Genomic DNA, 24,178 nt, shown 5'->3' on the forward strand with positions numbered 1-24,178 from the left:
CTAGTGCTCATTAAGGACCTTCACAGTTTTGCTAATCACACAGCAGCTAAATGGATGAAAGCAAGAATATTAGCATCAGTTTGTTGCATACTCTTGGTAAAAGTGTTACAGTGAGCTGGGAGAAAAGTTCTGTGTTCAGGGTCAGAGTACAGTGTTTTCCCAGTTGTGTGTGAACACTGTAAAAGGTATTAGCTTAAGCTATCTTAACATGGATTTAAGTCAATCTCTTCATGTCTTCCACATATTAATAAATCATATATTTAATGAAGTTGACTTGAGACCTTAACCCAAAATCACACCAGTTTGGCAGATACAATTAAACTTGTATTAACATTTTGAAGCTATTTTTAAAATAGAACTTGAAAAAATTGTACAAGTTCAGATGAATTCTTAAACTGATTTAAAGTTAGCTTGTAATATAGAAAAAAAATTGTACATAACTGAAGTTTCCTGGCTCCTTATGTGTGTATTGGGAGAAGCATAATCAGATGTTTCTTGAGCACTGATGATGGGTTTGTCTTGAATGCAGATGAGTTCATCCACTGTAAGGATTTGTTAATTTAAAAATGTCCCAGTTCTTTCAACTTTTCCTTTTTTCCCTCTGTCCAAGTGGTCTGAGAAGCCATGTGTCCCTCATCTCCTCCAGAGGGACAGCTTCTACGTCTACTCACAACAGGAACTCAAGGAAAAACTCTACCAAGAAATTATCTCCTTCTTTGACAGGGGCAAAGTGAGTGTCTCTGCAGTCTTCTTACAGTTCACTGGGGAATGTAGCTGGCAGAAGTTGGTTTCAAGGGGAAGAGCAGAGGTGATTCCTTAACAGGCCTTTGGTGCTCCACAGTCCTTTTGCATAGGCACCACAGAGCATGGATTTGTCCTGGTGATCTTTGAATCTGTTTCTTTGTTAGTCAAAGAGTATCTCAAAAAATTAACCCTGTTCAAGATGGCTAGATGAGAAAACTGCAGGTGTTTTCCTTTTTCTTTCTTTGTAGTGGCTTTTGTCAGGTTTTTGTATTTGGTTAAGTCTTGTCTAGCTGAAGCTGAACTCGTATTAATTGCACTTTTAGCCCTGGTAGAAACAAGTTTTCAATGAGACAAGCTCAAAGAAGCTCTCATTTGCTGTTTGGACATGTCCTTCTACCTCTTGGTGCCTCAGTTTTCCCTAACAGGAATAGAAATCCCCACTTTGTAAAACACTTTCAGATCTACAAATCAAGAGTTGTGTGGCTGTAATAATTACTGCAAAAAAATGTCTAGGGGAAAGTTGGCAGTGCATTAAAGTACTGCCTGAATTAAAATCAGCTGAGTTTTTTGTTTACCTATTTGTGATAATGAATGCTTTAATCTGAGTCCTTTCTTTTCCTTGTGCTCTTCTTCCCCCACCTGCCTCCCTTCATCCTCCATGGAGATGTGGGAAAAAGCCATTCAGCTAAGCAAAGAGTTGGCTGACATGTATGAAAACAAGATCTTTGATTATGAGGGACTTGGTAATCTCCTGGTAAGATTTTGTTTTTCTCCATTTTCAGCAGGCTGCTCACTGTTTAAATTAATACTTTTGAGCAGGATAAGCCCAAAATACATTTATGTTAAAGACAAACAAACCAACCTGACCTCCATGGTTTTGTGACCTTAGTATCAGAAGAATGTTTTCATAGTTGTGTTTTTTTGTTGGTTTTTTTGGTTTTTTTTTTATACAGTGTGTGGTTTTGACCTTGTAATTAGCATGACAAAATTATGTGCAGATGTTTTGCATTTTTAGTGTTGATCAAATTACAGGAACATTTGCATGGTGTCTTTTCAGGCTCTGTAAATCCCATCACCTTGTTATTTCTGTGATAAAACTACTGTGTATGAAGACATAGCTATAGAATAACCTTGGTTCTGAATTTTTTTTTTTTTTTTAGTGGCTCAAGATGTAGCCAGATGGTCTTTATGTTTTCATACAAGAATCATCTGCCCAGTTTTATTTCTGCCAATTCTCTGACATTTGTCACCATTTGTGTCCGCTCAGTTTCAGAACATATTTATTTTTAATTTGTGTTGCAGTAGTTAAGGATTTCAAATGTCCTCCTGGAATCCTAAAAAACATGGCATTGTTCTCCTGCCTCCAGACCAGGAAATGAAGTTGATTCTGGCCCAGACAAACCAAATATTGAACCAAGTAAATGGATAAGTATGAGATGCTGTATCAAAGAAACAGTTGTAAAAAGAATCCTTAGAGGAGAACTAATAGATCAGGAATTGGCACTGGGCATGTGAGCTGTAATCTGGCAGAGCCCTTGAATACTCCAAAGTGAAAATGCTGCTGACCTTTTCTTTTTCAGAAAAAACGAGCTACTTTTTATGAGAATATTATGAAGGCAATGAGACCCCAACCAGAATACTTTGCTGTTGGATACTATGGTCAGGGTTTCCCTTCTTTCCTCCGGGTAAGAACTCTTCAACGCTCAAGTTCTAGAGTGGTGGGAACCCTAAAAATCACAACTTCTGCAGAGTTTGCAAGAAAATTCAGATGCCAAACCTCTTGTCTTTTGAGTGACACTGGCAGATCTAAATCCCTTAAGGATTTCAGCATATAAAAAGAGACAAGTGAGAGACCAGATTTCTTTGTGTTTTAGCTTTGAGAGTTATTATGTTGTAATAAGGTTTGATGGATAATTTTTATGTTCTTACATGGACTTAAACAGAATCTACCTTTAGTTTTTGTGCCCTGGACAGTTCCTCAGAAATAGAACTGTTTCCTTTAGAAAATGTTTAGCTTGTAAAGAATTTATTCCATTGCTTTTCAGCCTGAATCAACCTAATATTCAGGACATGGATCATTTCAGTGCTCAAGCACATTAGGGAGAGTCTGTCCCACGCAGAAGAATTAAAATGCAAAATGCTTCCTGTTTGAGATTGCTCCTAAACATCGCTGGATCTGTGCTAGCAATAGAACAAGAATCTAGCCAAAGTGAGTCAGAGGGGCAGGGTACTAGAAAATATTCCCAACTATTATTTAAAATTAAGGAACATTTAGGTTTTCGGACTGGAGTTAATTGAAGTTGCTGTCCTTAAATGGAAGCCAAGCTTAATAAAAAAGGAAAATGGTAATTTAGGACTGAATGGCATGGAAGGCTTTCACCTCCAGGTCATGTTCTTGAAGCCATCCCTTACAGAAACCACCACTGCTTGCTTGCCAGTTTGGGATGATAATTGGCCATGGTGGTCTGTTCTGTTTGTAGTGCACAACTACCCTAGTTAGGTGTTCTCTTAAGAGTTAGTGTTAATTCCAGGGATGGAAGGGAGGTAAAATTCTTGACTTTGTGCATAGAGATCCTTCAGTTAACTCGTACCAGAAGTGATCTAGCAAGGAGTGTGAAGTTCCCTGTATTAAAGAACTTTTAGAGACAGATGTTCTTTTACTTAAAATCAGCACCCTGACTGAGTTTTCATGTGTGGAATGGCTGAGTTCTTAGAGTTGTAGAAAGCAGGCACACATTAGTACCACGTGTGTGTGGAACAGGGAAGTTCCACAAGACAAATCCATGGATGCTGTTGCAGGGCCTTGCCTCTGAGAGTTGTTTCTGTGTTGTTTCTGCCACCTGTGTCTCTTCTCTCACATGTTCTTGCTGTCTGCTGAGCTAGGAGCCGACTCTTCATAGAAACTACATCTCTGAGACTACTCTCTGTGTGTTTGGAAAGCTTTTTCTCAGTGCTTTGCTTAGTGTTAATTCCCTTTTCCTTCTGCTGCCCACAGAATAAAATTTTCATCTATCGTGGCAAAGAGTATGAACGAAGGGAGGACTTCAACCTGAAGCTCTTGACCCAATTTCCTAGTGCAGAGAAGATGACCAGCACTGCTCCTCCAGGAGAAGAGATCAAGTCTTCTCCCAAACAGTGTATCTTTTGGTTCTAATACATTCTAGCACATCCAAGATTTACCTTTTTACTAGAATAACAGAATTGGTGAACAGCACTAACAAGCAAGGAACTTATTGCTCCAGGGAAACTCTTAAGGAAGGCCTAGAAATGAGATTATTCAGAACTGCAACAGTGAATTTAAGCATATTGAAAAAGAGAGACAGCTTGATGTTGCTAGAGTTAAACAAGTCACTTTTAGGATGAAACCAAAACAGATTACAGGTCAGGTTTTCTTGTGACTTCTTAAGCAGGTGGGGCTGACTGCTGTAGAATGTATGTGATCCAGTTTTTAGTATTTCTAGGTCCAAGAGTAATTCCAGACAGTGAAAATGAGACAGAAAGAAGGATGCTTTCTTCTTGCTTGCAGTTAACTAGCATTTATGAAGTGGCTGCTTGGCTTTTTTTTTCTCTAGAAGTCACTTTGTAAGAACTGTGAAGTGATTATGTTGATAAAAGTTGGGGGTGTTCAGCCCTTCTTTTTTTTGTTTTTATTTCATGCTGATGGAATGCCAGACTGTGACCCAGAAAGATTCTGTTTCTCTTAACTGTGACATGACCAAATGCAACCAAGTAAAGATGCTTCATGTTCTTGTTTGGGACTTCCAGTCAATAGCAGATGTGCTCCTGCAAGCTGCACACCAGTAAAAAACAAGTTATTGGGCTTCTGGCCTGTGCTATAGAGGCCAGTGTTGTATAGGCCAGAGTAGAGAATCTGATGGTCCATTTTGGCCTTAAAAGTCCATGTTCAATGGCAGAACTCAAGCAGTGATACCAGATGCTTCTCTTGCAATAATCCTGCCAAGCACTAAATCCACATAGGAAATTAAAATCCATTCAAGAACAAACTTGGTATCAAAAAATGTCTCTTCTATTGCTGCTTTGTTTCAGCTACTTCCTTTGCATCTGTTTGTGTTTGTTCTAATGTTTTTGGCTCAAGATGAACCTGAGCTGCAAAATTTGGATCCAGATCTGAACTGTTCCAAAAGTTTGGGGGTGTTTGGTTCCGGGTCTTTGGCATAGCCCCATTAGAAGGGGAGCAGCTGCATAGCTTGGACTTGGTACAGGTTCTTCTCAGACTCTTACAAACACCTTCTGAAAAGATGAGGAGTTTGAGTGCCCAGATCACTGTTGTGTTAGGCAGGAGTTGATGGTTCTGTAGTTTGTTTTAATTTCATGTTTTCTTAACTTCCTTTGTCTCAGCTTCTTTTTTTTTTTTTTTTTTTTTTTTTTTTTTACTTTTGCTTAGAATCCGTTTCCTCACTTTTTTATCATAAAATGCCTTGTTCTTCCTCTGGTTGTTTCACAGCAGTGTACTGGAGATAGTGAGTGAGCTGTAGAGGCTGGGGGAATGCCCACCCGGTTAACAGGCTGCTCTTCCCCCAGTTCTGGAGCTGTACAGCAAGCTGAGCATGGCATGATGCCCAAGTTAATAAGCTCTCCAGAGAGGCAGAATATATTAGCTTGGGCTCAGTGCTTGATCTAATGTGGTTTGGGGTTCAGAGCTGGCTGGTATCCAGCTGGCTCTTCAACACAAGCAGAATGACCTTGCCTTGATTTCCAAATCCTACTTCAAGCTCTCCTCAGTGGAGTGAAGGATGTGTGGGGCTCCCCTGCCCAGCAGTACAATGGGGCCACTTCAGAGTGCAGTTGGCAGGTGATTTACAGAGCTCTGGAGGAACAACATTGTAAGATCTTGTGCTTGGGGATGCTGCTGCTTTTGAAATTGCTATTGTGGTTCACAGGTGCAAGAGCTGAAGTTGATACTGAACTGATTAAAGCCATTCTGCTTTTTTCACTTGGCTTTATTGGTTTAAAAAACCAGGAGGGGAGGGGTAGCTTCACTGCACTGGAAGAATCTGATAAATAACTGTGGGCTGGGTGGGGAGAGCAAAGAGACAGGTTCATCAGCTACAGAATGGTGCAGAATCTTGTTTTCCTGTCCCCAAACTGGAAATCAGCAGCATGCAGGCTTCCCAAGCATCTCACCAGGGAATTAGAACTGTTGGAAGTATTCTTACAGCCCTTCTCTTTTGGGGTTGTTAGTTCATGATAAGCATAGAGACAACAAGAAGTAATATAATGCCTGTGATTGCTAATGAACTCTTAAGTTTTTTTCTTCAAACATGACAAGAGCACAGGGGATTGTTGAGAAGTCTGACATTTGATGGAAACTGGAAGACTATTTCTCTCCCTCTCCTGTGTTCCCAAAAGGATTCATGGTTTTTCATCCTTAACTGTAGCTGCTCAGATGTGCAATGCTTTATTGTGAAGCCTGTGATGAACCTGCCACCTAATTACAAGGATAAACCTGTTCCTGAACAGATCTTGAAGTAATTTCTTTTCCTTTTCCATCACCATTTCCTCTATATTTTTCTCAACCAGCCTCACACAAGCTGGAGTGCCTTGGTGTCTTGTGTAAATTTGTTTCACAGTCTAGTTTAAACTTGGTTTTGAGAGGAAACAGGAGAATATTTCTTAAGGAAGAGGGGAGATGAGAAAACTCACCACTTACTCTGCTTCTTTGTAGCTACTACAGAGCAAACGAGGTGCAGCAGTTCACACACTCCCGACCAGTCAGGAAAGGAGAAAAAGATCCAGACAATGAGTTTGCTGTGAGTCTTTTGCTTTTGATGCCATCTTGGGTGTCTGTGCTATGAGAAAACAGTTCTGTGCATTTATTTATTTTGCTGGTGGCATTTTGAACATCTGTGTCACAGGTTTTTTCCCCTCCACCTGTTGCAATGGAGCTCTATTAAAATGGAGGAGAAGCAAAGGGTTGTACTTTGCATTTCAATCTTTACATACAGCCAGTGTGATGGTGTCAGGGGCTCCACAGGTGAAGTTGTAATGCTCAGAATCCTTTCTTTGGGGTCCATAAATATTGTGCTGTCACACACAGCTTCCTATGGAGTGCAGCTGTGTGTCTGGTACAGATTGTGGATGATGCAGATGCTTTTAGGGAGGTCAGCCTCTAACCATGAAGGATCAGTTCAACTTCAGGCCAGCTTTTTTAGGATTTGAAATGGAGAGTGATTCTTGGGTGTAGTGTGCTAGCAGGTTTCCTTACTGCTGCTCCTGTGCACTGCTGATTGTGCCAGAACCACACTCCTGCTTCTAGTGATCCACATGGAGGATAACAGCCCACTGCTGCTCATGCTGACAGCATTTAAATAGTATAAAATACCATTTTGGTGGCTGCCAAAAACACTGTTTCCCATCCCAGTTAGTGAAGGTGAAAGTTGTTGTGGAAATCCTGCCAGCAAGTACTGGAAGTTGGGTCCCATGCACTACAGAAGAGAATTGAATTGAATTGCAAGACCAATGTTTTCCTTACATCTTGGTCTTTTTTCCTTCTCTAACTAGAATATGTGGATAGAAAGGACAACCTACACAACAGCATACTCGTTCCCAGGCATCCTCAAGTGGTTTGAAGTCAAACAGATTACAACAGTGAGTACTGCACACGGGCTGGATCTCATCCCCTCTCATCTTGAACCTTGCAACAGTCAGGACTGAAAGTCCTTCCACTGTTGGATGTGGCACACCAATAATTTCTGCTTCAGATAAAAGCAAAAGCTTGTCTTTGTGTGGGTTTTTTTATGCTGTTCTGCAGATACCTCTACCAGAGGCAGCCTGTGTATAATGTTTGGGAGATTGATTACTTTTGTAACATTCTCCATGGTCAGCAGTCATATCCTAAATCGTTGTTCCTTCAGGTTAAGGTGTAAGATTATTCTTGCATTTATCTCTTAATGGCAAGATAGTTAGTACAAGGGGGGGCAGAATCTCTGCTGGAAACTATTGGGCTGCCATTCATACAGAAATAGTTACTTAACTTCCTGAGAAGAGGCAGATGAATCATAGAACCACAGAATTTTCAGGATTGGAAGGGACCTTTAAGATCATTCAGTTCCAACCCCTGTGCCATGGGCAGGGACACCTCCCAGCAGATCAGATTGCTCAGAGCCCTGTCCCATGCCTTAAAAACCTCCAGGCACGGGGTTTCCACCACCTCTCTGGCCAACCTGTGCCAGTATAAAGGTTTATTCTGTCTCTTCTTCCCATCAGGAAGAGATCAGCCCCTTGGAGAACGCCATAGAAACGATGGAGCTAACCAATGAGAAAATCAGCAACATTGTCCAACAGCACATCTGGGACAGGAGTCTCCCTGTGCACCCTCTCTCTATGCTCCTGAATGGGATTGTGGACCCAGCAGTCATGGGGGGATACACCAACTATGAAAAGGTTTGGGTTTTTTTTACATTTATCTGGAGCTCAGTCTGTTGACCTCTGCGATGTCGAGGGTGGGGATTGAAATTGGGAGGCCCAAGTTTTCAGGAGTTTCTCAGACACAGTGCATTCTGTAGCTGGATCTGTGTGTTTAGAATGCTAAGAGGAGGGGAAAAGAACAGAAGATGAGAGTTTTCCACCAAACTGCAAGGTGGAAACCCCCCACATCATTAGTGTTTAGTTTCAGTGCTGTGCATTGCCACAGAGGTGAAGGATCCAGCTCTACTGAGGCCCCACAAATGGGTGATAGTAATGGGATCCTACCTCTTGGGGGCATTGAGGTGCTTGGTCAGCCCAATTATCAGTGCAATTAAAAAGGAAAGCTGAAGAGCCTTCTCCATTACATTACCATGGGATGGCAAATGAGGATTTCTGTCTTTGCTTGCAGCAAAGATCATATATTTCAAGGAAACAGCAGTGTGTCCTGTCCACTTTATTCAGTTAACTTCAGCTGAACAGTGTAAATTTTTCCTTTTTTGTGATGTTTAACTTAAGCTGTTTAGTCCCAGTATCCAATAATGGTGTTCCCAGTACAAAATACATTGCCTCTTTCCATAAACTGAATAGATGGTGTTAAAACACATTTAATTCTTCTCAGATGTGTTCCAGTCTCATGTTCTGAAGTACAAAAGTTGCATGGGAGAGGGTCTGATTTATCTGGGGTCTAACTGCTGATTCCAAGGAGTGACACACTTTGCCAGGGCTGAATTTGGCCCTAAATCCTCCCATTTTATGAATTAAGGTTGACATAAAGTTTAGAATTACAAAAGTGGGAAAGCAGTTAAAACCAGTAAACACAAAGTATCTGTAACCACATCTGGAAGTACTCCTTTCTTGTTCATATTTTCCTATTTCAACTGAAGATCAGTACAGAACATTTGGCTTTTGTGGGCGGCTGAAATCTTGGGTTTTAATTGTTTCATTGTAGCCAAAAGCCAAAGTCTGTGGTTTTAACATGGACTTTTTTCTTGCAATAATTAAACACTTTCAAGAAAATTCTGCTGGGACCTACCCAGCAGTCCTTTCACAGGCTAACCTCCTCTTGACATCAGCCTTCTTCAGAGTCATGCCACTAGGCTTATAAACACTTGTACATACAGTCCTGTTAATGGAACACAGAACTAAGAAATACATGTGGAGGCTGAAATAGATCAGAGATGTGTTTTAAAAACAAATGAAAAATTATGAGGGATTTTTATCTCGGAAAAAGAAAAAATTAAATTCTTCTGCCCAGGAACTGTGATACATTTCAGTGCAATACACTGGAGCACATAATGTGAGTTGGCACAATTTGAAGGCTTCAGTCCAGGAAAGTGTACTTGTGTGTGTTCAACTTTAAACCAGTACCAGATTCTGCTGATTAAATGTAAACACATAAGAAATTCAGACTAAAGGTGCTTTGTGAGTCCAGCTCTGAACACAGTCTTTATTTCTACTGAATCTTCCTAACAAGCCCCATGTGAAAATGTTGTTCCTAAGGGCTTAAATCAGAGAGCTTAAGGAAACTGCAGGCAGGAGGTGCCCTGTGCACCTTTCTGCACCTAAGGCTGCTGGCCTGTCACCCTGTGCTGTAGGTCACTGAATGCTAAAAAGGAAAGAGGGTTTTTGAAGTGAGAAGTCAAAAGACTGGATCTGCTTCTTGAATTTGAGTGATAAGTAATGTAACTTGGGTTATGGAAATCAAAGCTGGTTTAGCAGAGGGGGATTGGAACTGAAGAAATCCCTTTTGATAAGGTAATTATGTATCAAGGTTTCACTGAAAAAACAGTCATTTTTTAAACCAAAAAGAAAGTCTCTTGTTCCCAAGTCTCAATAAATAACCATGGCTCTTTCTCCCTCATCTTTGTGTCAGGGTGATAGCAACATTTTTAATATGAAGGAATAATAGCAATGAATTGTTTTTGAAGGACAGGGACCTTTCATTCAGAGTTAACTGTGAAAGCAATGTAGTGTCTATATCATCTCCTCACTTTGCTTTCAGGCCTTTTTCACAGAGAAATATCTTCAGGAACATCCTGAGGATCAAGATAAAATAGAACTGCTCAAGCAACTGATAGCTCTACAGGTATTGTATTCAGAAAGAAGTAGAAGCTCTGTCTGTGAGTGCAAATATTTTTCCAGCATCATTGTTTTGAAGAGGAATGCAGGGAAAAGGGAACCATGGGTATTGATGGGGAAAGTGCTCATGTTTCTTGGATACATGGAGCTCAAACAAACAGTTCAGTTAATACAGAGTCACAAGTTACGAGTCATTAGCAGAGCTTCCTTATTGTATGATTGCTTTTTTTGCCTCTGCAAACTCAGGACATGTTGATTTAAGTCCTGTGATTGTATCTCAGCTGTGTAACGTGCATAGAAAATTTCTTCCTGGAACATGAGAGCTGATTTGTCCTTTTGTAGCTTAATTTGGTTCCCCCTTTCAGATGCCTTTGTTGGCAGAAGGGATTAGGATCCATGGTGAGAAGCTGACAGAGCAGCTGAAGCCTCTGCATGACAGACTGACAGCCTGTTTCAAAGAGCTGAAGAAGAAGGTGGAGAAGCAGTATGGTGTGATAACTCTGGTAAGCATTACCTGGTTGTTCAGTGTTTTGCCTTAAAGAAACACAACTTTCCCCTGCCCCACTTGTGAGTCAGTCTTAGGTGATTCCTCACAAGCTTGTTTGTCTGCAGCCTCCCTCCCTCACTGAAAGGAAACAGAGCAGGTCAGGCTCTGTTGTGCTGCCCTACATCATGTCTTCCACACTGAGAAGGCTCTCTGTGACATCTGTGGCATCTTCTGTGGTCTCTACCTCTTCCACTTCATCTGACAGCACTTCCTCCAGACCAGGTTCTGACGGGTTAGTAATCAGCCTTTACAGGAGTGGGGATATCCATTTGCCAGAATTAATTCCTCTTAAAATGAAGATTTGTTCCATTGCACAATAGCAATACCTCTGCCTGCAAAGCTAAATGAAGGCAAATGTTGGTTTTCCTTTCTACAGATAGGGAGTTGGAAGCACAGGTAGGGATAGCTCTGGGATTTGAGCCCATGACTGCCTTGGAGTCCCAGTTAACTGCATGATACCAAGGAGTGCTGGAGGCAGTGTGGTTCAGATGCACACTATTTCTGTTTCCCAGGAATGCTGGAAAACAGAGGTGTAAGATACTTCAAGGTAGGAGCTGTATCCATGGCATTAAAAGGAAATGTCAGAGATGGAAACATTTTGTGGTGCCATTTCTCTGCACACCTCGTTTGCATCTGTGAGAAGCAGAGTCTGGGTGACTTGCTTAAGATCACACAGCAGACTTGGCTGATCTGGCTCCCTCTCCACACTTCACCTTGCACATCAGGCATAAAATTTACAATTGCCAGGGTAATATTCTATGGTTATAACTCAATTGTTCACAATAATCTCTTAATGCCAAAAAAGAGGCCATAGCTTTTTAACAGACTGCTTTAAACATCTGAGTGACTAATGCTTCATGTTTTTTCACTCTTGGTGGGGACCACAGATCTATTCTGGAGCCTCTCTTGGAGAGAAGAGTATCAACAGCTTCCAGAGCTGAGGAACTGCCCATGAAAGATGATGGTGATAACAGGATCAGCAAACTGAAACGGAAGGAATGGAGTATTAGCAAGTCTCAGGTTATTGTAGAGAAGGAGCCAGAAGCAGAACTGACTTCCAAAATGGTAAAAAAATTAAAAAAAAAAAAAAAAAAAAGAGCCAATAATAAAATCCCCAGCAGGAGATTTTAGGATTTCTGTTGCTTTCAGCTATGCTTGTCATTGGGAACTTCATTAAACAGTGGGAGGGGTTCAAATACCAAAAGCCTTGGTCATCTGAGTAATTCTTGTTCTTTTATTTGGAAAACTTGGGTCACAGACCAAACTGCACTTTGGCTTGCATGAGGCATTGATGTTTCTAGGTGCAGTGTCCTCATTTCTTGTGGGAGTGGAGGGCTGCGTGATGCACTCAGCATCATGTTGAATTGTTCTGTTTTGGTTGGAACAGGCAGATACTGCTAGCCCACTTAAAAATCCAGCTGGTGAGCCAGATGTTCAGCTGCTATCAGTCAGCATCACTGCACAAATCAAATGTCCTGCAAGGTGAAGATCAGTTTGATGGATTGGGGAGTTGAAGAAATATGGTCTGGTAGTTAGGTCACCAGCTTGGGGCTTTGAAAAACTCTTTTTTTCCAGGCTGCACTCTGTTGCAGACCTGTGTGAGGGCAGGAGTGTGTTTATTCCTTGAGCATATTGTTTGCAGAAGAGGAATAAATACAAATCTACAAATAAATACAAATCTACACCCTCACATGAGTGTTGTAACAAGGAATGTATTGGAAACTGCTTGGCATTCAGGTGCATAGTAGGATTCAGAATGATCACCTAATAGAAATGGCTCAGTTTCAGCCCCAAAATAGAGTTGTATAACCTTGGAGTATTATCCTGATTTATGCTAAGACTCTAACACTGTCAGAGAGTATGGGAGAATTAGATATCTGAGTAAGTAAATTGGTGGCTCAGTGATACTGATTTGACTGAACACAGACTGTGTAAACAATGAGAAAATGTGAGTTCTTCTGTTTCCCTTTCCCTCCCAAGCTCTCAGCTGAATCTGGCAGGAACAGATTTTGCTGCTATATATTCAGGAATTCTCATCAAATCTGAGTGGGGCTGCCAGCAGTTGGAGTCTGCAGAATTTTTATGAGAAGGGGAGCTGTGGTTCTAGAATCTTGTCATTCAGCACTGACAAGCTTCCCACTCCAGGGGAAAACCTGGGCTTGTAAATATCAGTGGTTCAGGAGACCTGATCCCCTCTGCCTCTGGAAGAGTTGCTGCTGAATTAAACGGGGTGAACCCACAAACTCTGATGTCAGTGATCCCATGAATTAAGTAAAACCAGAGGGAAGGGATCTGGGAGAAAAAGCCCCTTGTAGTGAGGGCTTCACTGGGACAGCAAAGCACATCTGCCCAGGCACTGCAGAGACAAATGCAAACCAGAACCCACCCTCCCCTCTCCCCCAGATCTCTGAGGGCAAATTACATGCCTGATCCCCTTACTGAAGCCAGTGAGCAGTTAAGGGTAATATTTATGCTGAAAAACATTGCAGACTACAGATAAAGCTGTTTTTTTAGCTGCTCTGTTCCAAAGCTGCATAGCACAGCACAAGAATGGGACAGACTGATTTTCTGCAGCTCTTGGCTAAGCTCCTTGAGAGCTAGAAAGCCAGAGGGAACCAAAGGCTTGCTGAATGTCCAGCAGCTTTGGTTTGGATAAGTTTTATATCCACTCTACACCAGTGTGTGGTCCCTTCTGCCCAGTGGGAAATACTTAACTACTTAATGATGGAGAATTGATCTACCAAAGAGCCCAGTGAGTTTATGATATGTGGAAGTGGCAGCCTTCTCTGTAAAGGAAGATTTTAAAGGGCCATAATATTCATGTGCACTCTTGGCACCACATTCAGATGGCCTTGGAGGACTCATGACATTGGAAGGAACTGGAACAACATCTCCCAATTCCCAAATGTAATAGTGCTATAAAGCCCAAAGTAGACTTGTTGCCCAGCCCAGAGGAGCTGGGGGACACCAGCAGTCCTGACTTGCATTCAGAATTTCATCTTTTCTTTCTTTTTTTTTTTTCAAATGCAGCATTTTTTCAGCCTGACATCTTCCTTTCTTACTTAATAACACTGAGGTCACTAAAAACAGTTTACTAGTCCTACCCACTCAGGGAAGTCCCACAGAAAACTGAAGGTGTCTGGGGGGCACAGAGTATAAGTTAATGCCTTTATTACAGGTCTGGTGTTCTGATCCATGTGCAGCAACCTTGCTGACTCCTAAAGGTTTTGTTTCCTCTTTGTTTCAACCCAGGGCATGTCAGGAAAAGCACCAAGGCCAAAGAGTCTTCAGTTAGGAGACAACAGACTGACTTTGCTTCAGGGTTCTTCACTCCAGCAATCAACAACCTGCAGCCCACCACCCATCACTCCCAAAACCCCAAGAACCCAAAGTAAGTTCTGGTAGAGTCACTGCTCCATCCTTCAGGGCTCTACTTGCAGTAGTAAGAATTACTACTAGGGAGAGGGGGAGGAACTGCTCTGAAGTAGTTCAGAGAAAGCTGTTCTGAGTGTTAATATTTGTAGACATTTTTTGTCAGATAACAGGATTTGGCAGTCTTATCAAAGGCACTGCAATCCACTTGTGACTTGGGTATCACATGCTAAAATTAGTATATCAGATGGATTCCAGAGGACATTTTTATGGTTTTTCTCTCTTGTTTTCTCCTCTATTGACTTGTGGGAAGGTATATTAAACCTCAAGGCACACATGAGATGTAATCAAGGTAGATGTGTAAATGCAGGAGTAATCCTCTAGTTACAGCCCCTACTAAAGGAGTATCTCCTGTGAATTCAATGCATTAATCCAGACTGGTATTTCTGATCAGCTCTATGGACAAATTTTCTGAGCAAGCCCTGAAGGCTTTTTTTATTACTGAACAATATCTCCCATCACATGGCAAAAAAGTTTTAGCAGAAGTTGCTCTGCAGCTTGGAAACTCAGCTAATAAATGTTGCACCTGGGAGAGGGAAATTATCTTTAAGAATTAAATAATTTGCAGTTATCTTCCTTGCCTAACCAGTAAGCTTTGTAGTAATTCTGAAGTAAAATATGAAAATGGCCAAGGTAAAAACAGAATTATAGTGTCACCAATGACAACTTCCTTCTGTTGTATTGCTCACTCTTCTGCCCTTTTTGTAAAGGGACAGAAGTTCACATATGGGACCTGACTGTCCTTTCTCCTATGTGGATATAAATTCAGAAGTCAGTGTAGATATTGAACTAAGCTGGCCTGAAACTTTTGTGAGATGATTAAAACAAACAAAAAAAACCCATATCAGGGTGGGGGACAGGATGGGGAGACAACCAGAAACACAAACAAATGCAGGAATATCATATGAAAAAAGATCTGTGAGAGGAATGTGAACCCTCACTCTTTTAGCAAGTGGTTTTAATTGCCATTAGGAGCAGGACAGCTTCCCAGGAATTCTTCTGAAGTTTGAGTACTTATCTACTCCATCAACTGGAGTTAAAATCAAAGTGAATTCTCAGGTTGAGACCCGGGCTGAAAGAAAACCCCACTGAACATTGCAGATGTGATAATGGATTCAATCTTCCATTCTCTCAAGCATGCATTTTTCACATAAGCTTAGATCCATTTGATGAAGCTAAAACTCTTCTGGGCATTTGGAACTTCAGGGAGATACAACTCTGACTCTGACATATCCATTCAGGCTTAGCTGCTAAAGCAGAGAGCTGTTAGCAGATGGAAAGCAGAAGATATTAAATTAGTCTCCCTTAAACTTCTACATGATCAGTCCCACTTCCCTTTTCCACCTACTTGAATGTCTTCTCATTGCTGTTAATTCCAGGTTTTCCATCATTGCAAGCTGATGGATTGGCAACTGCTGGTTTACAGAGCACCCCACCCCCACCTCCACCCAAAAGCAAACCCTACGAGAACAGCAACCCAAGGAATTCTGTGGAGGTAAGGAAATGAGAGCTGACACTTTTCTTCAAAAAAACCAGCTTTTGAGAAAGAGACACCAGTGGAATTTTCCAAGCTGCTTCTAGGGTGGTGCTACTTGAAACTTTTCTAATAATTTTACTAGTTCACTCCCCAAACCCATGAAGCTTTTTGCTTCAAGAGAAGGCTGTCCAGTGCAGGCCTCTTGTTTTTTTTTTTCAGATGGGAGTTGTGTTGTCCCTGGTTTGACAAACTGTGTGTGGGAGCGGGAAGATGTCTTGAAAACAAACACAATGATTGAAAAGTTTTAAAAACATGATCAACGTGAAGTAACACAGTACTCTGGGCCTGAAAAGGAAGGGAAAAAAATCATGCATCTAGTTTTTCAAGTCCCATCTGTCACTTAAAACAGCCTGTATTGTATCACTGCCTTAGCCACAACCTTTCTCTCAATTTCATGAATTTGGTTTCCTTCTAGGAATATCAAATTGCCACTTCTTGCAGTGCTGCATCACTGATGTTTCTTTTATACTATGAAATACCCAACAGCTTGTAAGGACTTCATGTGCAAATACTCTGGTCATTGGGTCAGCATTTCACCCCTGAAATGGAAGTGCTTCTGGTATGAGATTGTAATTGTGAACCAAAGCACAGCAAGAGGAAAGCATCCCTTTGTACCTGTGAAAGGGATGGATGTCTTCCCCAGTCCAATTTGCAAAGAGGATTTACAAAGTACCTTAGTGAGATGAACTGGAATTTGACCAAAAAGAATTTAAAGAATGTTTGCACTTAATACGTTACCTCTGACAGCACAGGAAGGCAACAAAACAGCTGATCACTTAATTCTGCTAGAGAGAGGAATAATACTGGCATAAAGCCTTGAAGCAGGGGATAAATAAGTTTTCTGCTTTGCCCTTCATTTGGTCAGAATTGGCTGTGCCTCTGCACAGGGGCAGTAGAGCTGCTGTAGGTGGCATGAATGGTGGAAATGTGGCAGCTTCAGGATGGTGTGGGAGTCCCTGGTTCAAGAGGATTAATAAAGGAGCCTCCTTCCCTTGAGTCTTGTAAGAAAACTAATTACTAACATGTTCTGGCTTGCAACATTGACCTTGGCTGGCATCCAAATGAAAAGGATTTGAGGGGTTGTAAAGAGAGATTGTGGAAGTGTTTTCTGAGGAGTTTTGTTCCTTTGTCATTGTTGTGAAGTTGACTCTCTCCTCCTTCAGTCAAAATACTCCTGAAATATTCCCCTTTGGGCTAAGCAAGTGATGAGCCACACAAGCACCTTGGTCACATTACTTTTTGTTTCCAGGATGCCTCTTAAAACAGGCAGAGAAAGCCAACTGGAAAGAATCCACAAGTGCAATTTACTGCACGAACAAGAAATGTCCTCCAAGCCTCTGTGCTGGGCTGCAAGGCTGTGGCTTGTTTCAAACTTCCCTTGATGCCATTTTATGGAGTTAGTTGTACCATTCTGATTTGGAAGCATTTCATATCTTTTGGGGCCCTTCTTGGTGCAACTTGTCAAGCCAGCAAGATGAAAATAGTTGAATTTTGAAACCCTGAGGGAAATGGGTTTATTGCCATTTAACTGATAAACAAAAGGTGGGACAAAGGAACTCCATGCCAGGCTGCAGGTGAAAAGCAGCTGAAGTATATCCCCAACTAAAGCATATTAATAAATAAAGCATATTCTTGCAACTGAAACTTTCCTGCTTCTCCCCTCTTGTGGGAATCTGTCTTTTTTTACCTTTGTTACCAGCTGCATGTAGGACTGAAGGCTGAATTCAATGATTTGGTCCTGCAAGAAACATCAGGCATTAGAGAACCTTTTGGATTTCTTGTTTGGTAAAGCAAAATGTTTTAACTTGCCAGTAATTCTTTGGTTTTCTGTGGGTTTTAATCTTCTCAGGTTGCTCCACCATTACCCAGCAGACGTGAAGCCAAACCTCCCCCTCCACCCCCAAAAACCAGAAAATCCAGCGTTGTCTCTTCAGAGCAAGGATTGCAGTGAGGATCCCCACGTGCTGATGGAACAGCAAGCACCTAGACTGGAATGGCTGCTTTATTTTACTGACATGCTGGGCCTTTCTGAACCTAAAGACTTGTGAGCTCACCTGCCATTCCATTCACTCCCCTCGGAGTTTTCTTTGGGAAATACCAAAAGGAACTGGTTTTGTGACTGTATTCTCAACTCTGGTTTACCTTTGCAGTACTGAGACACTAAGCACAGAGCAGGAAACCATCCCACTGGAATTCTTGTCTGCTTTAGTCTTGTCTGTCCCAAGTTTTTTTCACTGATGCCATTTCAGCAGCTCTTTCCTTGTGCAAACCTCCTAATAGTAATGATTTGCACTGCTGTTTGCCACAAGGTAAGCCACACCAGTATGAGGTGTGTGTCCTGCAGTATTTTCACAGAAGTTCCTTACAGCCTTACAGTTGTACTTCTGCACCAATCCCCCCTCCTGCCTCCATGGCACACTCAAGCCCTGGTTTGCCCAGGGTGGAACAGATCACAGCCATCCCAAAGCTGGGAAATGTCAGCTCCTGAGATGTCAGGTGCTGCTGGATGATGTGCAGTCTCCTAAGGTTCTTGATTGCAGGCAGAGACCTGAGCATTGTTAGCAGAATAACAAGTCCTTTTTCTTTCTTTTTTTTTTTTTTCCTCCTAGTCTTGTACATCTGAAAGATGAAGTGCAGACATTCTGCCTTGCACCAGCTCTGCTCAAGTAGTGGCACTTGCTCACTCCCAATGGGGAGTTGAGGTTCACCAGTACTTTGTCTTAATTTCACTGTTGATTCTGATTTTAACACTACAGAGCAGTTGATACTCATCCCTGAAATATGTCACCTGCCTGGTTTGTGCTTGCATCTAGGACTTGGTGCAATATTTCATCTTTGCACTTTTTAATAGGTTGTAAATTGTTGCTTCTCTCCTGTGAGTATATGAGAAGAACAGAAGCTGCATTGATACCAGCATGGTACTGGTACCAGCAGCTTCAAGAGAGGATGGGTTTTACATCCTGACCTCAGAAACAAAGTGTGATCCTTACTGTAACCTTTACTTTGCCTGGGCAAATTCCCACATAGAAATAATTCTTGTGCTCTTTTTTTTTCCTGCACCCACTTGTGGCAGTACTTGCACCTTTTTTTTTTTTATAACCTCCCTTGATCTATGTTTTTAACACCCTCTAGACTTTATGGAGCCATTTAGATCTGGGATGCATATGAAAGACTTGACAAGTAACCACCCAGTTCCTTGTTGCTTGGGTTACTTCAGCTCTCTGCAGTTTTTCTTCCTTTGGAAGAAGGGATAATTGATAATCTTTATTTTTGTTACTTACTCCCTGCTCTGTCTGGATGTCAGCTTCAGTCTTTCTATTTGAATAGAGAAAAAATGACATGGTCTTAGGTTTTAATGTTTTGAAATCCACATGATCCAAGCAGAAAAAGCCTGTTGCACAGTTAGAATCCCCTGTCCTCACAGTTGCACAGTGACCAGAAGTTCAACACAAATATAATTGTTATTTATGGACCAGATGGGCCTTAGAAGCAGCATTCCTCTGTGCCTGAGCTGCCTGCTAAAAGTCAGGACCAGTTGTGATGAATACCCCAAAGCTGGCAGATCCATTTTGCTCTTCTCAGGTCCCTGACTCCTGGCAGGGCTGCTCTCCTGGGCTGGGCACTTTCTCTTCTCTTGCAGGGACTTTGTAGCACTTAAGCAGAAGATCATTCAGTTCCAAATCCTCTTGCAGTGTATTCCTGCTCTCTTCTGCTCTTCTTTTAATTTGGAGCCTAGATGGCTCCAAAGAAAGTTACAGGAACTATTTTTTTTTTCTCTATGGAGTAAGACTTTCCTAAATTGCCTATTCCAGCACTAATGCAGAACTTCACTGTGTCCTTTTCAAGCTGCATAATTGAAACTTGCTTTATATACCCCCCACAAAGTTGCAGCTACAGTGGGAGGAATCTTCCTTTTCCCAGTCCTTGCCTTTGGCTTCTGCAATACAGAGAGTGTGAGCAGAGTCCTTCCAGTGAAGACAGAGGCAAAGTAGCCACTGAGTAGCTCAGCCTTCTCTTCATCTTGGGTGACCAGCTCTCCCAGTTCCTTCAGAAGTGAGCCCACGTTTTCCCCAGTCTCCCTCTTACCATTAACACACCCAGAGAAATTTTTCCTGCTGTCCTTAACCCCCCTTGCCAGATACAATTCCCTCTGCTTTTGCTTTCCTAACCTGATCTCTTGCCTCTCTCTACTTCAGTAGGAAATAGAAATACTGTTGGGGTGGGGTATTTTGCACCATTTTTCTGCTTCCATGACTTCAATGGGTTTCATTAACTTACTGAAAAGTTGAAGTACATTAAACCTAATGAAAACTTTTTTCAGCAAAGGCTTTTTCAGGGAAAACCAAACCCAGTGAAACCTTAGGGTGTTAGTTTTGGGGTTTTTTTTATGTTCAGACTGAACTAGTCCTTTCTTTTGTTCTTTTCCATTCCCTTGGCTTCAGTGGGACTGCAGTTAAAGAAACCTGCAGAAGCTGCATTTGCTTCATGGCTCTGTGAAACAGATGCTTTCCTCCAAAGGTCATACTGGATTCACATCACAAAGCAGGAGGCTGGAGACAGTTTGGAAGTTGCACTGCAGTCACATCACATCCATCTGCAGTCCTGGTTGCTGTAGCACACACACAGCTGCCTTCTGGGTTGTTGCCTTCTCAGGGGAAATCTTTGAAACCTTTCTGGAGAACCTGACCATGGCTCAGCCCCTCTCTCTGGTGCATTATAGACTTGTCAGCTTCACATTGTGGTCTTGGATGTAGACACTGCTTGACTTGAAAACCACAGGGTTTTCTTGTCTTTCATTTTTTGTCCACTTCTTCCTCTTGCAGTTGCTGTTTCCTTCTGCTGCACACACGAACGAAAGGATCCTCAAACTTTTCACTTCAACTTTTTGTCTTTGGTGAGAACTTTGCTTTAGGCAGAACAGCAGGATGTGGTCTGAATTGTGGAAAAGTGTATTTTAACACCTCCTATTGTTAATTCAGTGCCTTTCCCCACTCTGCATCTGCCTCTTGCCTCATTCTTAGGTGCATTTCCCTTTCAGTGCAGGTTGGCTTTGCACTCCTTTGGCGAGTCAGCACAAAGCAAGGAGCCTGGAGGGATGGTTTGTCTGGCATGGAGAAACAAACTAGCTACCAGGTTTGGGGACATTGCTTCCAAGTGACTTTGGAGTCTTAATTCCCTGCCTTTTTGATCTGCTATAGTAATTTTAACTCGTAAAATAACCATGTGCATTCAGCAGTTGGTTTGGCTTTTGGTTTTTTTCCTGGAGGAGGGAACCAGTCCATGGAAAAAATCCTCCCTGGAGGAAGTCTGACCTTGGGAAGAATTTCTCAGCTGATCTTTGATAACCCTTTATACCATTCTCTTCAGCCTGAGGAGGCTTGGTTCTGACTGCTCTTTTTTCAGATTTATAGCTTTATGAACAGGGTGCTTAGCATGGAAGTGGTTAATTATCCTCTCTCCTTTCCTTCCTTGGGTGATGCATGAGGACCAAGTACAGCTGCCTGTCTGCCCTGTGCTCTGCTCCTAGGAACCAGTACCTGAGCCAGCATCCTGCCCAGGGACTCAGGGGAACGAGCAGGGGGGTGGCTCTGACCCACTGGATGCTCCAGTGCTTTGTGTCATTTCAGAAGTTGTTCAGAAAGAGTTTCAGAAGAGTTCTTTCACTTCTATTTTGCTCTTTGGCTCTTCCTGAAGAGCAAGCTCCTTACCAAGCAGTGTAGGCATTACCTGCCTGGCAGGGTCCTTGCAGTTTCTCTTGGTTTGCTGTCCCTGTTCACTCTCTTGCTGCCTTTGTTGTTGGAGTTTTGTAGCTGAGACATCCCCCTAACTGGAAGAAAAGGAGCAGCTGATGCCTAAAGAGCACAGAGTGAGGAGGATTCTCTTCCTGAGATATTCTGAACCTTTTCATGGGCAACTTTTCAGTGCCAGAAAGGGGTCTAAGGTTTTTCTTTCTTAGCATTATTTTTGTTCTAGAGGCTGCTTGAAGTCCTGTGAACTCTTCCCACTTCCCCTCTTACTTTTTGGCAAAGTAACTCCCAAACAGGAGGTGAGTTTTCTGCAATGTGTTACTGGCTGGGGCATGTGAAGTTTCATTCTTAGCTGATACAAGTCAGCAGAGATTGCTTAGAGGTACAGGATGGAGTTTCTGTGCCTAAATGATTCAGGGCTTTGTGCCAGTTTTAGGAAAAAAAGCATTGTCTTGTGTCAGATTTTTAAAGGCAACTGGGCATTTAAGTGTGTGAATAAGCATGGGGCCTGACTGATTTTAATTAAGTGGAATCAAGGCCCCAAACTCTTATGAGAAATCCCACCAGACCCCTGATTTTTTTAAGTATTCCTGACACAAGTCCTGAGGTTTACTTTTCAGAGACAATTTAAGGTCTCACTGGGTAGTTTTCAAAAATGAGGATAATGTTTCCATGTTAATTAGATGCTTTTGTCCAAAGTCTTTTAAATTGGAGGGCTAGAAGTGGGAAAGGGAGAATAGTCCAGAATAATGTCATCTCTGCAGAAATGCAAGCAAACAGCAGTGTTTCTGCCCAGTTCATAGTTTTGAATAAAACCAATCTCAAATATCCAGCCTGCAGAGAAGACAAAAAAATCTAATCCCATTTCATAGCCATGCTGTTCAAAGCTAATGTTAAATTTCAAGTCTTGAAGGATTTTTTTTTTCTTTAGAGAAATCTGCTCAACACTTGTTTTCTGAAGCTTTAATTAAAATTTGTCATGCTGTGATAAATTCCTTTAAAAATGTTACAGGCTCTAATCCACATCAGGGGAAGAGAGAAACAGGCTGCTTTCCATTTCAGTGGATTATTGGATTAGGAAAGGACACTGATTCCAGGGAGAGCAGCTCTGGGATCTGCAGTGACAGAAAATACCATCCTGTAATGGCAGTGTTGTTGAGAGCCCCCACCTCATAACCTTCACACTGGGCAGCACAGTCTATGTTCTACAGATAAACAGTAAGTTAGAAATGTAGTGGTAATGGCTCAGAGTCCCAGAATTTTCTCTCCTTATTTATTTTTATAATTGTAAATGGAAATAATAAGTTTAAGATGTCTGTAATTTAACTGTAATCTTTCTTTTTTTTAGTAGTGAAAACATTCCTGACCCATTACTGCTACCTTTATTCAGTTTTTTTACTTTTAATCAGAAAGTTGTCTGTCTTATCTTTCCTGTTGCAGACCAAACTATCTGGTGGACCAGGGTGAGCTTTTCTTAGGACTACATCAAAGAAAACTAAACAAATAATGATATTTCATTGATTGCATGGCAGGAGAGGGGCTTTTCAAAAGTGCTCCTAGTGACATTAAAAATGCCCCTTTGGGACAAATAAGGTACACAAAGGAGAGGAACTTAACAAAAGGTGAAAATCATCTTTCTATGCTGTTCTGACTGTTCTGTTTTAAGGCTGTAATTATAATCTCTGGCCTTCCAGGACTGCATACTTTGAACCCATTATGCAACATGCAGTTTTTGGTTTATTTTTCAAAAGAAAAAAGGTCCTCAGCAGCTCTGAAATTCTGCCTCAATATGCATGGAATTAATTGATGTAGCTTTTCATTGTTGGTATTATAAAGATTTACTGATGTGATAAACCCTGGGACGTGTTTGTCTTGGGTTTAGGGTAATATGGATGTTGTGTGGTGTGTTTTGTGAGTGTGTTGAGATCCTGGATGTGAGGGTTTAGTTCTAAAACCCACTTCCACAGACTGCAGATACCTTCTTTTTGTTCTTCTCTTTCTTTTAGTCCTCTGCAATTGAATCAGCAACAAAATACAGCTTTTAAACTGGTTTTGAAGGAAGAGTAGGAGCTAAGCTTTGGAAAGGGAGTCTGCGTTTCTCTGGGTAAATAACACATGATTCACTAAGTCTGTAAAGCAAGGTGTACAATTTTCTTGTGTTTTTTTAAACTGTATTAACTAATGTAAAGTTTGTAAATACCTTTTTAAAATAAAAGTAGTTTTTACGAGTGAACCAGTAGAAAAAAAAAAGAGCACATAAAACTTTTTCATATGTGGACTGCGGAAGTGCCAGGAGAATGACACCCCAAGAGTAAGTTTAATCTTGATTTTTCACAAAGTTTCATTACTGTTGTATCCAGAGACTGGTGGGATCAGACAGCTCCTTTGTCCAGGCATTGTTTGGAGGTGTCAAACAAAAGCTGTTGTCCCATTTTGCATTGCAGGGCACAAGCAAACCCTGTGCTGTTGGGTCCCCACCACTGGACTAGAATGTGTTCTCTTTTACACACACACACAAGTAATTTACACAATTATTTTCTCTTTAAATGATGCTTCAGAGTCTTTATTTACATAATGCAATCTAAGCAAAGGCTATTTGAAGAGGAATTGATTTTATTTTAACATAGCTTTGACATTTTCTTCTGGGTCCATTTGGCTTTCGGT

The 24,178-nt window shown here is 41.6% G+C and overlaps 1 protein-coding gene across 3 annotated transcripts in view; it reads left to right on the plus strand.

Moving 5' to 3' along the window:
* DOCK5 (dedicator of cytokinesis 5) overlaps positions 1-20,126 on the plus strand; it is a 73,470-nt gene extending 53,344 nt beyond the window's left edge. For 2 of the 3 annotated variants that reach the window (XM_030464067.1, XM_030464069.1), the window contains 15 exons: positions 611-730; positions 1,409-1,498; positions 2,325-2,429; positions 3,740-3,881; positions 6,152-6,233; positions 6,431-6,515; positions 7,267-7,353; positions 7,972-8,148; positions 10,175-10,258; positions 10,617-10,754; positions 10,864-11,030; positions 11,686-11,863; positions 14,051-14,189; positions 15,610-15,725; positions 17,617-20,126. In XM_030464067.1, the coding sequence (XP_030319927.1) occupies positions 611-730; positions 1,409-1,498; positions 2,325-2,429; positions 3,740-3,881; positions 6,152-6,233; positions 6,431-6,515; positions 7,267-7,353; positions 7,972-8,148; positions 10,175-10,258; positions 10,617-10,754; positions 10,864-11,030; positions 11,686-11,863; positions 14,051-14,189; positions 15,610-15,725; positions 17,617-17,718 (1,812 nt within the window). In that variant the 3' untranslated portion in view covers positions 17,719-20,126. Of the gene's footprint in view, positions 1-610; positions 731-1,408; positions 1,499-2,324; positions 2,430-3,739; positions 3,882-6,151; positions 6,234-6,430; positions 6,516-7,266; positions 7,354-7,971; positions 8,149-10,174; positions 10,259-10,616; positions 10,755-10,863; positions 11,031-11,685; positions 11,864-14,050; positions 14,190-15,609; positions 15,726-17,016; positions 17,180-17,616 lie in introns of those variants that run through there. The other variant, XM_030464068.1, reaches the window with a different exon arrangement.
* The last annotated feature ends 4,052 nt before the right edge of the window (positions 20,127-24,178 follow it).

This window comes from Calypte anna, chromosome 22, assembly GCF_003957555.1.
Source record: "Calypte anna isolate BGI_N300 chromosome 22, bCalAnn1_v1.p, whole genome shotgun sequence".
Lineage (NCBI taxonomy): Eukaryota > Metazoa > Chordata > Aves > Apodiformes > Trochilidae > Calypte > Calypte anna.